At 41.3% G+C, this 16544-nt stretch overlaps 2 protein-coding genes across 5 annotated transcripts in view; both read right to left on the bottom strand.

Annotated features, from left to right (window-relative positions):
* Positions 1-546: 546 nt before the first annotated feature.
* Positions 547-13231, bottom strand: LOC129208516 (bone morphogenetic protein 2-like). Its single transcript, XM_054831284.1, has 8 exons — positions 13135-13231; positions 11653-12008; positions 10261-10454; positions 6548-8093; positions 6243-6382; positions 5382-5498; positions 4046-4247; positions 547-2349 (listed from the first exon to the last, which is right to left on the bottom strand). The coding sequence occupies exons 4-8, from the start codon at positions 7047-7049 to the stop codon at positions 1901-1903; spliced, it is 1410 nt and encodes a 469-aa protein (XP_054687259.1). The 5' UTR covers positions 7050-8093; positions 10261-10454; positions 11653-12008; positions 13135-13231; the 3' UTR covers positions 547-1900.
* A 404-nt stretch (positions 13232-13635) lies between these two features.
* ERCC6 (ERCC excision repair 6, chromatin remodeling factor) overlaps positions 13636-16544 on the bottom strand; it is a 51043-nt gene continuing 48134 nt past the window's right edge. For all 4 annotated transcript variants that reach the window (XM_054831280.1, XM_054831281.1, XM_054831282.1 and 1 more), the window contains one exon: positions 13636-16180. In XM_054831280.1, coding sequence (XP_054687255.1) covers positions 15749-16180 — 432 coding nt within the window. In that variant the 3' untranslated portion in view covers positions 13636-15748. The remainder of the gene's footprint in view (positions 16181-16544) is intronic.

The following is a 16544-nucleotide window of genomic DNA, read 5'->3' as shown; positions in this document are numbered from 1 at the left end:
CTCTACTCCACCCATTCCAGGCCGTAGTTCCAATAATCACATGCCTGGCCTACACATACGGGGCGCAGCCTTCTCATCCATCTATTGTACCTGTGAATGACATTATTTCTTTTGTCCTGGCTTTGTAACTTAGGGAAATTTTTACAAAGGCATCCCACGATATTACAACATATATGAAAATAAGGCCTTAGACACCAAGAAAACTGAAACCATCTCAGGTATGTTAAATTCAGGACCTCCATGAGGTAGGCTTTGTTACAAACACCACATGACCAACCTGAAGGACTGTAATCTCTATGCCAAACTCAAGTGAGAGTTACAAGAAGCTTCAATGTGAGTTTCACTTCAGGAATAATTACTGGATCCTCCCTGAAGGGAAACACATCATCTATTCTCCTTATCCATTATACTCCTTGACATGGAGTCAGAGGACTTGATACAGTGCCCACTAAAGCCATGGGGAATGTCGTCCTCTCTTCTGGAAAAGTATTTGATTCATGGCTCTAGGAAGGATGTTCAAATATAACACAAAAAACCAGACCAATGTTACATTTATTTGAAAATTAACATTTTATATTACAGATTAAGTTAATATACTCCAAGTGTCTGGGTTTTAAATACAATAAATTTATTACAGACATCAGTATTTACAGAAAGAAAAACGTTTACATAAATAATTTTTCTTTTTTTTTTTTTTTTAATCTCATTGGAGTAAAAAAATCCTCCATGAAGTTTCTACCCACGGGAGATGTCATGTTCTGTGAGAAGCCAGCCTCCTTCAAGGATTAATGGAGACAAGAAACCTAACCAGGCTAAAGTTACAACTCAATGAGTTGATTGAGGAACTGCAATGGGCTGGTTACCTACATTAAATTGTAGCAAGACTGAAAGACCTTAGGGGGCCCCTTTTCAGTCTATGCCCTATTCTTCAAGAATAGAAGGGAATCAGTGAGTACTTTCCATCAGTCTTGCCTCAGACACAGGACTAGACCAGCATCCAGCATGTTCTCATGGACCTCCAAAGCTTAGCGGTCTTCTTTCTTCCTGCTAAACTATGGGGATTCTGACCCAAGCTTAGGATCCCATTGTACAGCCTCTGTAAATACACAACCTCTGCTGCCACACAGCTTAACAGCCACAGCAGACCACGGTGGAAGAGAATGATTTTACAAAGAGGGGGACTGGCTGACGCTTCATCATACAGAGGTGCAGCCCTGAGTTGGAAGCTAAGTCTGCTGATTCCCAGACAAATACTGACCGATGTATTCCCTCGGACTGGCTAGCAAGTCCCAGGGGGACTTACAAGGAGATCTTTGCATTTGGTAGAGCTGCATAAACAACAGGGGGAAGAAGTGCATTTCCAGGTAATGCACGAGCTACAGACAGTAGAGGCCTCCAAGATTAGCTACATGCAAACACTTACCCTGAAAGCCCTATGAAGGAGTGTACATCCCCACTGGATCATGCAGTCAAAGCTGAATAAGGTTGTGCTACTAATAGACCTGCATCCCACCCTGGATTGAGGCAGGATACCATGCCTGTAAAATCACAGGAAATTCTAAGCCTCAATATACACGATAAGACCTTAATTTGATTGCTCAACTTTTTGTGTTTCAATCTCTTCACATAGCAAGTTCCTGGTTTTAATGGTTTCCTCTGGTATACTGGCAATCAAAGAGCTCTCCGTGCAGGTTAGCATACCCTCCAGAAGCCCACAGCTGTTCGAAAGCCAGCCTTAAACACCTTTCCACACAGCCATGGTGAAGGGAGAAGGATTTGAAGCACAGCTGTTTCTGTCTCTCCTGCCCTGCAAACTGAAATGCCATCTCCCTTGGTATCTTCAGTGGCAAATAGGGACTGAATCCAGGTGCACACCAAACGCAGACAAAAAAAGGTCCTGCTAATGACAACCACACCTTGTTGCCACCATGTCTTTATAATTTTTAAGGACCACATTCTCCTTGTCGTCAAAGTAGAGAAGATTGAGGGATTTCAATTCATCTGGCACACAGCAGGGCGTGCTGACATCTTGAGACAGTTTAAGCGTGTGGACTATGGACTGAACTGTAGCATGGTTTGTTGCATTTAGACTTTCCCCCAAGGGGAACATACAGGATCCTCTGCAATAAAATGCATTGTATCCACTCGGGTAAATAATCCATCCTGACCAGCCAATAGCACGGAAATCAACGTAGAGTTCCCTTCGATGACACACTGTTACTTGGCTTTTGGCAGAAGGGACTGCAGCAGCTCGAGGTCTCCTGCTCACGCTTGCATTGCTGCTTTCGATGATCCCAGTTTCACGAAGTGCGCGTGAAGCATCATTTTTGGCAGAGTTCATCTCTGGTTCTGAAAGGAAGTTGTGTGTTAATCTTTTGAGAAAGACATTAATTTCCTAAGTACACTATTCTGCATGAAAGTCTATTCCATAAATCTACATCAAAATCTTCAGAGTAGATTTTAAAATTACACTTGAACTGTGAAAGTACCAGAAGGGGTGTGTATTCAATTGCCATTTCAGCCATATTTCAAAAACTGCCAAATTCCCTTTGTGGCCTGAAAGGCCCCAACTCAGCAAAAATACAAAGGAAAAGCTCAATAATACAGTAAATACATTCAGTGAACTCCACAGGCTCTTTTCAGGGCTTAATCTGGTCAGAATGGTATTAACGGTCTTCATATGGCCACTCCAACACGACAGATCAGGCTGAGCAGTGCTAACAGAGGGTGGAGATCACAGCTGCCTTCTCTCTCCACTATTCTCCTCCCAGGAACTATACCCATACACTTGCAAAAAAAAGAGTGTGTTCCTGTAAAGCAATACTTTAAAACATATTTTTCAATTTTCAGATCTGAATAAACTAACACTAGGTTTATGGAACTCTGCTAGAGAATAAAGCTTACTGACACTAGGTTTACTTTCTTAAAGTATCTTCTGAGAAGCCTTGATAAATGTCCATGAGACCTGAAGATCCATGTACAGAGGGTGAAAACCATTGATGTACAGCCTGGTAGAAGAACAGTCTGCACAGGTTCATTGACAGCAAACAACAAGGCCTACGGAGTTTTTTCATTGAGAAATGGGTACTAATTTCTTAATCCTGGCACAGTATCCCATACAAAGCTTGATGCTTATTAAACTGGTATCTAGGATTTCACTATAAAAATTTTCTTTGGAAAAGAAAAATAACAGGCCAGCCTCATTTTTGTTTTTAATCAATTTCACCACCTACCTATTAATATTGATGCCAGTCCTACCTAGTTTATTTCTAATATACAAATGCGATTGCTTACGAGAAAACCCTGCAAACCCAAACCAGAATTATTTTTATCCCTCCTCCTAGCTTTTGCTGTTTGCATTTATCAGGCTCTAAAATCCAGCCTTAGTTGGTTTTACTGGAAGACCAGTGGGAGAGGTAAGACACTGTGTTTTGTAATTTAAGAGATAAGGGCGTTGCCTTTGATGAAAGCAGCCTTTAGTCACAATGCTAATTAGTCAGTGAAGTTAAATACCTGCTTAAAAAACAAGCCAAGGACAGAGAGGTTTAAATTGCTTATTTAACAACCTCTTCCACTCTTGAAAACCGCAGTTAATAACAATACTTACAGTTGCTTTATCAGCATTTTCCCAAAGTTTGCCAGGTCACCGAGTTTTTTTAGCATACATCTAATGTGCAACTTTCATGCAAACTTCACCACCACAAAAATAGTATAAATAGTAATTAAAAAAAACCAAACAACCAACCAAACCCCACTTCCCACCCTTTACAAACAAAATAAACCAGATTCGCCCTAGCCTTTACGAGTATTTCCTGCAAACACAGTTTTTCTGAGGGGAGAGGCAACTTAAGATACTGGGTGTCCTACTAGCAAGAACTATCAAATCAAACTGGTCAGTGACAAAGCTGAACCTGTTCAACACTGCAAGTAGATACTGAGATTAGGTATACATGACTGAGATCATACATGAGGCAAGAGAAGGTAACAGAAGATGAACAGGGACTTCATATTCTAAACCAGAACTGCTGCTCTTGTGTGAACTTACTTGTGGAAGATGGTACAAAGCTGGCAGACCTTCGTTTGTTACTGTTGGTGAAGAGGACAAGGAGAGCATTTCTACTCTCCTGCAAAGTGCCCTGGCTCTTAGCAAACTTAACCAGGTTGTGCTCAATTCTGTTGCTGAATACATGTGTTGTAGTTATCAAAAAGCCATGGTTGGAGCTGCTGTTTCCAACCCACTTGGAAACCTGGAAATGAAAGGGAAATGAAAAACTACTGTTTCAATATTCTTAGTACAGCATTATGATCAAGCAATGTTTATATTAGGAAAAGGCAACAGGCAACAAGCCTGTGAGAGCATAAGAACATATATTATGACAGAAGTAAGGTAACTGTATAACTGAGACTCAATCGAGTTTAATATTTAAACCAGTAATTCAACATTTAAAAATACAAAACACCATATGCATTCCCCAAAGCTACATTTACAGGAAGATAATTAATTTCAGAGAATTTACTAGTAAATAAATGAGTCCTGGAGTTAAAATTAACATCGAATAGCAATCATAATAATAGAATAATATGAGCTCTCCAGACTTCCCATACCATTAAAACTCATTTCAATCTAACAAACATGGCATTTGAAGAAATTAACTCGCAATCAAGCAACTTGCCTTTATCTAATTGTTATAATTACAGACTAATAGATAAGGCCAGGCCATTCTCAAGCAAGGCTATCATGACTTAAGATGCAACCCAAACAATCTTCCAAGCATGCTGTTCGTTATGATCATAAAGCTCAGGCAATGAGTACAGATTTAAACCCAGGAAACTGTATGTTTTAAACCACATTTGTTTTGTTTTTATTGTATAGAAAGGTAAACAGTTTAAGGATATTTACAAAACAAATCTTGAAACTAACAAATAAAGATGTCTACAGAGGAAGTTAAACAATCCAACCGTGATAAATTCCAGAACCACAACGTTAAAGCACACTGCACGTCTGCTCTGCAGTAATGTCACCAGAATAAAAAGGAGAAATGAAAACCTACTCTTAGCACACAATCAATGCCATCTCCTTCGGCAGCCTAAGGACTAACGTGTTTTAATCACAATGACATACTTAGGCTGATGTTCCTCCTATCGACCAGGTTTGGGTTACTCAATTCTCATCATGCCCGTGCTGCTAGCAGCATATAAACATTTCTCCTTTAATTCAGGTAGCACCAGGTGCACTTTTAAGTGCAGAGGGAAAGCTTCTCCCTCTGCGGCTGTCCTTCAGTTTGAACTGACCACAAAACCCAGCATAAGGGCAATGCTCGAGTTATGAGCTGTCATTTTAAGAGTTTAGAATTAAAATTAAGTCAGAATTCTCTGCTTACTGTCTGCGTGACGTTGAATACTTCCCAGCCTTCTGTATACATGGACAATAATCTTGATGTTATGAGATGTTTTTTTCGTGCCTTACTTCCACTCTCCAAGAGCTCATACACTTCCACCTTGACGAGAGCAATACAACAAAACAGTAAGAAATGAAACCGTATGTTTTTTCCAGTAAAACAAGGAGGATGAAGATCATGCACATTTCTGCCACATCACAGCTGTAAAACTGTACAATCATTCTAAACCAGGCGAAAAGTAGTTTTTGGACAGTTTAAAAGAAAAGCAAGTGTTGCTACATATATCTACTTCGAGATGTATTCAGAGGCAGGATACTGGACTGTTTGATACTATAGAAAAATATCCTGACCATCCCTTTTCTTTCTATTTTGAATATCTGACACCATGAAAGTCTTCTGTTCCTCCGCGTCTTTGTCTTCAGGTTTGCAAAAAGTCCAATCCGGCCTTTTGCCAAAGGAACAGATACACTCAGAGTCCTCACCTCCCCTATTTTCCTATGAATCCCTGATTGCTATTATTATTTTTTAGAGCTGCTCAAGCAGATAAATTTCGATTCTAATTTCAAAACATCTCAAAACTCAGAAAAGTACGGCATGTTTTGAGATAGGTCTGACATCTGCATCTTTAAGGAGAGCTCACTGCCATACTGCGCAAAGGACAGCATATGCCAAAGCCAATACCTTGCATCTACTTCTTTGCATGCTGGAGGCAAAGAAAACGTGAGGACAACAATCAAAAATAAAGCAGGTTTACGTAGTAAGAGGTTGCACTCCTCATTTTCATTATTATTAAGGATGAAAGTACAAGTAAGTGTTTAACTGACCGATTATTTCCCCACTTACTTTGCAAAAGTGTTTCACATCAGACCTTGTAGACACACGCGTCCTCTTCAGCTTGAAGACCCTGAACTCGGCTTTCAGCATCTGCTCGCCCTTCTCCATCGCGCTGATATCGAAGTAGAAGTGGTACTGGTCCACGGGAACTGGAAAACAGCCTTCTTTAGCAACGACGCAAGACCCCGCAAAATAAGCTGTACCCCCGCGTTTTCCACCGCAGCTGCTGGGTCTGCTCAAATCTACAGGGGGAAGTGAGGCGGGAGGGGAAGGGGCCCCCGCCGCCCCCCAGCCCGGCCCGACCCCCGGCCCACCTCGGTCCTCGAAGCTGCGCACCACGTCGCCCTGCAGCAGCCCCGGGGCGCGGGTGATGCCGTTGGCGTCGGCCACCTTGTTGAAGAGATCCACCATGAACTGCGGCGGCTTCTTGCGGGGTAGGACGTCGGGCGGCAGCTCCTCGATGTCGAAGACCTCCCGCAGCCGCTGCAAGGCGGCCGCCAGGACCTCGTCCCGCGGACTGGGGACCAGGGGCAGGCCGCCCGCCGCCGGCAGGCTCAGCAGCCAGGCCAGGCACAGCCACAGCCACAGCCGGCGGGCCGCCATGACCGGCGGCGCTGGCTCGGGAAGGCGGCCTCGGCTGCCCCGCGCCCTTTGGCGGCTGTGACCGCACCGGGGTGAGGAAGCAGCGGCCCTTACGCCGGCCCCGGCCCGCCAAGGCTGAGAGCGGCGAAGTGAGTGCGCGGAGCGCTGGGCAGGGTGCTCAGCCCTGATGGCCGCTTCCCCCGGGGGTGGGCGGCCGCGCCTCGCCCGGGCCATTAAGGCCCCTTTAAAGGCTCAATGGGGCATTGCCGCTCGGTCGTTAACATCAGAGGGCCGCCGGCCGAGGCTCGGGGGAACGGCTGTTGGTTTCAGGAGAAGCCAACTGTCTGCAAAGAAGCTTGCACTTGTGAAAACCTTACTCTTTAAATTTACTTTTTTTTTTTTTTAAAAAAAAAAAAAGGGCTTTTATTTGGGCATTGCTGATCCCGGGTGCTGTTTTCTGTCATTGCCACAGCAATAAACCGTATCTTGAAAACGTGCGTGAGCGTCTGTACCGGCCAGCCTCCAGCCCCTGCGCGGGCTCGGCACGGAGCCGCGCTTACGCAGTCCCTAACTCCGGCCTGCGGCTGCCCAGGCTGAGGGTTTAGGGACAGAGCCCGGGTTTCTGCTATTGCAGTGCAGCAGGAGCAGCCAAGCTTCAAAGTAATTAGGGATGGGGGGAAGCATACGCATTCTGAAAAGCTATTTTAAGGCTTAAATAATTCCCAGACTGAACCAGCTTTCAATAATTTGCCTTTTTCCCCACCTTTGGTTGATGAAGGGAGTTCCACAACCGCCGGAACTGACCAAACCCAAACCCTAAGCATCCTGCGTACTAGTCCTTTTTAAGGCAGTCTGGCAACTTACTGAGGAGCAATTACACATTCCTAATGGTTCACGCAGCAGTGCCTGTTCTGCTTGTGCCACACAGTCCCGTGTTACCTTTCCAGGCAGGAAAGCAAAGGGAGGGAGGTTATGGGGCAGGTAGAAATGTCTTCTGGCTCCTCTGCTGAGGCACACTCTCTTGGGCAGGAGTACTTGCACTGATCAAGCATTTGGGCCCATAGGGGAACGAGGTGATGACAAAGAGGGTACAGATCCACATGCTCCCAAATGGGCCATTTGAAGGAAAAAAAGGTTTAATCTGGATTGTTCAAACCGCTCTGATACAGGAAGAAGCACTCACCTTTTGCTGCTCTAAAGCTGAAGTTCCTAGGGCACTTGGCCATGCGGCTTTTCAGCTCCAGACTCCCTCCTACTGTCACTCGTTCCAGCCTTCAGCTATTGTAGCCACATGTTTGGAAAAAAAAAAAATTGGATAGCTGTTATTGCTATGTTTTTTTCACCAGGAGACAAGCTTGCTGATGCAGTTTGCCACGTGAGGTGCAGAGGACTGATGGAGGAGAATAAGAAGCAGTGATGGGTTAATCAGACCAGTGTAAAGAGCACTGTTGCTGCACATAAAGCCACAGCCAACTTGTATCCTCAAAACTCTCCAGTTGACTTCTAAGGGCTGAAGGTATCTCAGCTCATGACTAACAGCAGTCCTCGATAAAGTAATATGTATTAACTACCTGCCTGAGAGCATGGAAAGAGACTAGTAAGATGTGAGAAACCATCACTAGACTGTTTTTCAGTCATCCTAAAAGCTTTGCTTCCACTCCAGTGCTTCTTCACATGCTTATCCTCACAAACCCTACCCTGCCCTTGGGCCTCTTCATTTACTCCTAGTATCCTCCCTAGGCATATACCTCCATTTTTACTCTCATGGTGCTGCTTCCAGACATTAATGTCTGGAAACACATAGCTAGGGTTCCCGAACAACCTTAACTCTGCCCTAGAGGCAAAGATTTATGAAAAAATCCTTTCTGTTTAATATAAGCTGGGACCACAAACAACGAAATGCCTCAATCATAGTAGTGCAACTGCAGAAATTCCAGCCTACAGTTAGCCAAACGTAACCCACTGAGTGCTGTGTTCTTTTATTTTCATGTTTCTGATTAGGCAAACAACATAATGAAAGCCTCACTCCCTATTCTTTCGTAAGCCTGTATGACTCACCACTTATGTAAGCCTTATGCAGGAGCTGGTCATAGCTCCACTGATGATACTACGTACTGGTTTGCAATTAGTGCAGGGCTTCAACCTCCCTGTTCTGTACAATAAAAATAGGTTCTCACAACTTACATGTTGTGAGCAGTGTGGCTTTGGGAGCCCAGGAAAAGCAGGGAATCTGTAGGGAACTATGATAGATAGTTAACAACTTAAAATTTTAGATGGATTCCTTAAAGAGTTCAGCATTGGCATTGCTTTTCCTTCTCTCTCTCTGAAATAAATGGGTAAACAGCTTAGAGCATCTGAAGAGTTCAAAATTATCTGGCTTTCAGGTATAGCTTATGGGCAAGAATGGTGGGAATTATGATGTAGCCTGCCACATCATCTTTGCTGCCATTATAATTAATATGGGACATAGTGAAAAAGCATGGTGTCATTAGTGGGCAGAGCAAAATTTGCTTGGGAACCTTCATTGTGCATTTCAGAACCTTAGCAAGTTTGGACTTAAATGCAAGTCTAACTCTGCCATTCAGAAATGAAGAGGTCAGAATATACTTTCCCTTCTCCCATTAATTTCATGTTAGCACAAACAATAAGAAACTAGTGGATAGAGCAGGCTGGAAGTTGCTTCTTTTTCCACACAGCTGCGTGACACTTCTCCGTACACTTTCTGTGCAGGTTCTGTAGTTCCTAGTTTAGTAACTCACAACACATCTCCTCTTTCTGGAAAAAAAAAGGTTAGTTTTCTGCTCCCTGAACACAGCAATGATGCACTGCAGTCTTCATTGTGGCTTTTGCAGGCAGGGAGCAAGAACACAAAGTATTTCACTCACTTCATAGCAGCTGTCTTAGATCCATTTAAAAAAGAAGAGAGGAATGACCCTTGCGTAAATATGTCAGACTTCTCTTTACTTTTAATGATAGCAAAGGCAGCAAAAACAGGGTCACTGATAAAAGTTAAGAATTACTAAGGAAAGCTTCATCTTCTAAGTCTCAGCTGAAGGAACAGGACTGTACCACATCAGCGATATCCTGTGAAGTAGGAGTGTTGACGTCACCCCAGAGCCTAGAATAGCAATCCCGGGAGCGCTGGGTAGATGGAGAGAGTCACTGAGTTAGCAAGCGTATATTCAGCATTTAACTTGAATGTTGGAACAGGGAAATTATAAATGGCCCTAAGTAGCAGAGAGTGTTTTTACCATATATCTAATATATAAATACCTCTCCCAGAGGAGATAAACTCCCAAGTGCAGACTTGCCAGCATATCCTGACTCCAAGACATGTGCCCTACTCAAGCCCTTCAAAAAGTGGACTCTCAGCAATTTTGTATGATAGTTTCGTGTAAACTACAGTTGCTGAATTCATGATCTACACAATAAAATGCCATATTACCTCTGTTTTTCCAACCAGGACTTCTTTGTACTGTGCTATCATTTCCTGAAGCATTTCCAAAGGACTTGAAAGATTTCTTGCCTTCCCTGAAAGACTGCCTCCATCAGATGGGGAAACCAATGCAGCAGGCAGTATAGTACTGCATCCAAAGTCACCCAGAGGTTTACAGCAGGAGAATCCAGATCTCCCCGCCCCTAAAAGAACAAACAGGTAAATTACTCCACATTTCAAACTGTCCCAGTCACTATGCTACCGAATTTAATTACTGCCTAATTTTTCCTTATGATTTAAGCCATTTCTTGGTCCATACATTGGGAGTAAGCCAAGTTTGGATAAAGCTGCTGCAGGGTCTCTTCACATCTAATTTTTTCATCATCTTTATGTATCATTTGAGAAGGCACAGCCACCATCAGTGCAAGAGACACTGTGTTGTCCTTTCTTGCTGAACCACTGAGATATGGCTGTTCCTCAACATCTCCTCCTTCCAAGAGAGAAAACTGCTTAAACTGTTAAATCTATTACTAGATTCGACATAGGAATCACAGCACTATGCAAAAAGAATGCAAGTCAGGTATTATACCACCAATTTTATTATTCATCTACCCAGTTCCTTCTTTTAAAAATAAAATTATTTTATGTTGGAGAAAAGCATTACCCTCTTGAAAGAACATTAGTCAAATTACTGTTTTTTCCAAGACTTTTTCAAATTAATTGCTTAAATTACTGCTTCCTGTGACAGCTTTCCCTGAAGGATATATCCTGTAACAATAACTTTCACACTGCTTTTTCTAGTTATGGATGCCTGCCTGGCTATCTCTGTCACTGAGAAAGTATGGTATATCGTTATTTGTGGATTTTTTTTGATAGATCTCAATATGTAACATTTTAAAATCTATTGGAAAATTCACTCCCTCCCCACCAATGCTGTTATGAGGATTCCCCTGTCATTTTCACACTGTTACACAGTAGTGTCATTGTTTACTGAACAGATTTTGTGTATCTGCTCAGTCTTAACAAATGCAAAACATTCTCCCTCTGTGAAGAGCTTTTCCCTTACATACTAGTGATGAGGCATTACTGTTCCTGCCAGTATTCATTCACTATCAAACTGAGTTATTTGGTAGATGAGGAAAAAAGCCCTGATTCAATTGCAGACTAACATCAGTATAACCAAGTACACTTCGTACATCACTAACTGGGGAATCAAGACACAAAGGTCTCTTCAGATGGTTACTAAAGTCATTGCCATCACCTATCTCCATGATTTTTGGAAAGCACATCTCAAACTGTATCTGGAGTTCAGCCAAAACTGGAGCCCACAAGATCATTCTTTGTGAAAAATCAATCAAAAATGTGTGCAACAGGCTATCCCTTTTCAGGAACCCAACTCACCTCTAATTGTCCTTTCCATACAGCAGTATCAATAAGCACACAGAAACCGGAGAAAGACTAGTGTTCTATGGCTGTTTCAATCACATACGTGCAGTATCCCAAATAACACGCTTTTTGGCTCTGATGAAGGCTAGCGTCAGGCAGCTAGGTCCTCGAGAAACAGCATCAGCCCATCATTGTCAGTGGAGCTGCATTTACAACAGCTGACGAACTGGAAGCTTCCTTAGTCCTAATGATTCAGTAGCTCAAAGAAGGGAAGTGCTGCAGGATTTTATGAACAACCACCACCCCATCAAGTCCTTTTGAAAGTCTAGTCCCTTCTGTTGCAGCTTCTTGAAATGCAGAGAATTGCACTACTAGAAGACAGTCAAAAATTAGCCAAGTTTAGCAATCTTGGAATCAAAATCAAAGCTGACCTTGTAACTTGAGTACAACTGTCTATAGGTGACTATCATCTGAAGCCAAAACCTACAGATACAAAAAGCCCCGTTCTCTATAGCTTTACTTGGGAGGATAGCATCTGTTAGCTGTAGTAGACTCAATTCTCCACATGGTGTAGCCCTTTGAGAAGAGGCTGAGCCACAGTATGAAGTTACAGATTTAAAAACTCTCCATTTTTAATCACCATTTCTATCAATCTATCCATTCAGAATCTTGCTAACATTTCTTTTGTGGCAGGTCATTATTGTTGAGAAGAGTCGAACACCTACAACCTTTAGCAGAATATCTTTTCTCTAGGTCAGAATTTAGTTCTTATACCAGAGATGAACGGGCTGGCTATAAAAGACTTCAGTGTTCAGCAAAAGGATGAACACAGGAGAATAAACACCTGGAAGAACGTAAAAGGGGGATGGGATGGGGAGGGGGGAAGGGAATCTTAATAAACAAAGCGAGAGGGTGTTTTTACCTCTCCTTTACAAATACAGTTTGAAACTAGAAGGAACAATTATGGTAAGTTTTAACTTCTGCTGTTAAAATACCAGTGCAGCACGTTTTACCCAAACAGTGTACACAGGCCCCATAACTGCTTACAGAACACTCCAAGTTTATTCTATTTAGCTTTCTAGATTTTTGTTCAGCTGCATTTGTCTGCAGGGTAGTAGGTCACATCATCTACATTAGCATGACATTTTTGGAGTAGCATGGTGCTCAGTTTTTAGCATCGTTACAGGAAAGAAAATTTCAGTAATTAGATTTTTTTAGTTTTAATTTAAAGATTATACTCATTGTTTCATGCTGAAATGTCTTTCCTTATTAAGATTTAATGATTTTTTTTTTCAACTTGATTCCTACATTAACATCTGCATTTTGATCGTTCTTTATCCCCTTTTTACAAAGGTAAGAAAACAAACTATAAAAACACAAGTATTCCACGAGTGATTTTTAGAATCATGCACAAATAAAGTAGCAACTACCAAATGCAGCATTGAATACTTGGAAACTGAGAAGGCTAAAATACAAGCTTTTAAAAATATTACATACCTATAAGCTATTTAATGGTAAACATGTTTGACGATGCAATATCATTAGTCAGGAATTGTTTCAGATATTCTTTGAAGATGTGAAAGGAATTCACTTTACACAGGGAAAGCTAAACAAACAAAAAGATAATGCTTTATGGAGTAAAAGTAGGATTATTCTGAAATAACTATTCTACTTTAAGATGTATAGCAGCTAGTTTATATTCCAGAACAACTTTTACCTATAAATCATCCTGTAGATCTTTAATCACATACACTTCTGAAATGGAAATACTTAAAAATATTTTTTTTTTAGTATTATATTAATTCAGTCTTTTAAATATTTTAAACAAAAGCTAGTACTGGAAAAATTCCAGTTGCTAGATGCATAATTTGAAGTCATATGAAAAATGGAAATGTACTTAAAGATGATATGAATCATTCAGTCAGACCCACGCTATACAGGAAAAGATGGCTCCCCCCACCCCATTCTTCCCCATGTCCCCAAAGACGACTTCTAAAACAGACTTTTGGTTTTGCTTTTTTAATAAGTCCATAAAAGCAAAGAATTTATAAAAAGCACATGCAAGTCCATTTACATTAACAGTTCACTGAGCAGCTTCAAACTTTCCTTAGTACAGGAACTATGTCTTTAAGATTGGAAGTAGTAAATAAAACAGGACACCAGAACTGACAGCTAAGGTGACAACACCAACTTTGCTGACAACTGAATTCCTGGTTTGTTCCTGGGGCATAAGGATGCATGGGTGCATGACACCCAAAATCAATTAAAATTCCCTATAGTTTTGGAGAGAACAGCAAAATTGCTTTGCTTTCACTCTTTTACTGATCCATTTTAAGTCATATCAACAGATCGACAACTTTTGAAGTGTTTTGTAATTGCAGCCAAGATTCTTGGTTTCATCTTTGTCCTGAAAGAGGGAATGTAAGCGAATATAAATGGGATTAGAAAAAGAGATGTCAACACAAGGTGCAGTAGTCCCACCTTCAAATGCTATGAGGAAAAGAAACAGATTCTTGGACTCTGCCCTCTCCAACTCCAGTCTGTGCAAAGCCAACTCACCAGTTATTGAACAGTGAGGCACTACCCTTTTGCAAATCTCTACAGATCCTTTAGCACTGAGCAAAAATAAGAGAAGCTATTCGAAGTATCTTAAAGACTTTCTTTAAGAGAACAAAGTAACAGTTTGTATTCTTGCTTCACCATTCTTTCAATATCATCTTTCAATATTTGTACTTTCACTTGAAGTAAAGAAGATACTTCCACACTGAATAAAAAAGTAAAAGTAGCTCAGCTTTCCCTTTTCTCAGTAGCTTAGGGATAAGAAGGACATTAGGCACATTTAACTGTTCCTATCTTAAGCCATACAGTAATTTAATGTTGCTGCAATAATGTGGTTTTCTTTTCAAAAATCTATCCATTTTTTCCCCCTTAAAATTTCCTTATGTAGCACACTGGCACCTTGAAGACAGACCCAATGTAGTACTCTGGTTTGCTACAAATAATCCAATCCTCCCTCCCTTGGAAGAAATTAGAACTTGTCTTACTGTCAGGAAGACTGAGATTTTCCCTATCTACAGAATAGGTATGACCTGTAACTTCTGTATATGCTCCACTGGCCAAAAGTGATTATGTTTAGTAAAAGACAGTGAAGCCACTCCCCCTCTGACCAACTAACACTTCAGTCTTTGTCAAGGTATAAAATTGTAAGTGCTAACAGGAAACCAGACAGTTTTTGACATAAATTACAGTGAGACCCACAAACATTTCATGGGATTTCAGTTATCAGTCCACAACCTGGGACAAACAGAACAGCTGCTGTCACCTTGGTGGCAAGAAACATAGTACCAAGCAGTTGCCAGTGGTGTATGGCACTGTAACCGAATTGATGATTATGGTGTAAATGGCTTTTCTGTAATACAATGAGTTTTCAATAATTATCAACTGTCAGTCATCTCAATATCCTGCTAGGCTTTCCATTTTTTGTGATTAAACCTCTGTGGCAGTGGAATTATTTCCCAAGTTAATTAGTGATGTAAGTTACACTGCATATGCTAGATGCTGGCAAAAATGAAAGCACCAACATTAAAACAAAATTGTCACTACTGATGAAAGTGTCATACAATGGTTTTGATGTACTTGTTGGTACAAGTGAATCTCTCATGCTGACAACTATAATTTTTTTTTTTTCTAAATGGTACACTGTGTGCCCCATAACCATTCAAGTAACGCACAGAAAATTGAAGAAGTTGTTCCTGGAATTTCACAGAAATCAAATAAAAGTCTTACAACCCATGGCAACATCCATGGTTTGTTCTTATTGCAATAAAAAGTAAGTACTCTTCATCCCATTAATATTAAGACTTCTTTTAAAGAAAAGGTGCTGATATTTTGTATTGTTTCATCTATGAGGTAGATGGCACTTTCATATAAATAGTGTAAATCAGAAATTAAGTTAGCTCTGAGTCTGCAACAAGCGCTGCACCACTGACTGCTCAAGTCAATTATTAAATCATGAATACAAAATAATTCCTCATTTTAAAAGACAAACAGTAAGTCTTTGAAAGGAGAGCGGTGGCTGAGCGCACAGACAGGTGCCTTCCCTTGCCAAAGGTCAGCGGAATTCTGGCTTTAGCCTCCAGACACCTTCACCACTTGGGCTCCTATGGAAGGTGCAGAGATTGCGGAGAAGTTCTCTAAAGACGCAGGACTGCGCTGCAGGCAGTTTGGACTCAAATTCGTGCAATAGTTCCCGAGTGCTAGCCTCACCGTCCCCGTGGGCCTGGAACGCTATGAAGTTACGCATATCCACAAGCAGCTCATCATATTCTGTTGAAGCTGGGGTGGGTGCTTGCTGAGGATTCTCATCTCTCTCATCTCCCTCATTCCCTGTGTGTTGTGGTAAAATGAGGTGGTTTCTTGCCCTCATCTTAGCTAATAAAGATGAAGAGTCTAGTGCACTGGATGATGATTCTCCCGATTTTCCATCAAAGTGCCCATTGGAACTACACTTCTTTACATTTTCTTTCTTTATTGTATCTGCATCCTGCAAATAAACAAACAGACTATGGAGAAAGTTGGATTTTGAGATCCACAGAATCTGTTAAACAAAATCTGCCTGCTGTTTAGACTTAAACAGCAATCATCAACACTCAGAAGCTAGTCATCTGAAATACAAAATAAAGAGGTAATATGTTCTGGTCTCTTCTCTAGAGCTTAGGAAGCTAAAGAAAAGCATTGCTGGTCTTGAGACAGATAACCAGACCACATTGCAATTTGTGACTGCTGTATCTAATTAGACTTCATCAAGTTGCTATATGAAAACATGAAAAATACAATTCATGGGTGCCTAAAAATTCTAGAATTCTACAATCATACGACAAATAGGCATGAGACATCTACAGTATAAA

The sequence above is a fragment of the Grus americana genome, chromosome 7 (genome assembly GCF_028858705.1).
Source record: "Grus americana isolate bGruAme1 chromosome 7, bGruAme1.mat, whole genome shotgun sequence".
Lineage (NCBI taxonomy): Eukaryota > Metazoa > Chordata > Aves > Gruiformes > Gruidae > Grus > Grus americana.
The sequence above is the reverse complement of the archived record's forward strand: the minus strand, read 5'-3'. Positions and strand labels throughout refer to the sequence as shown.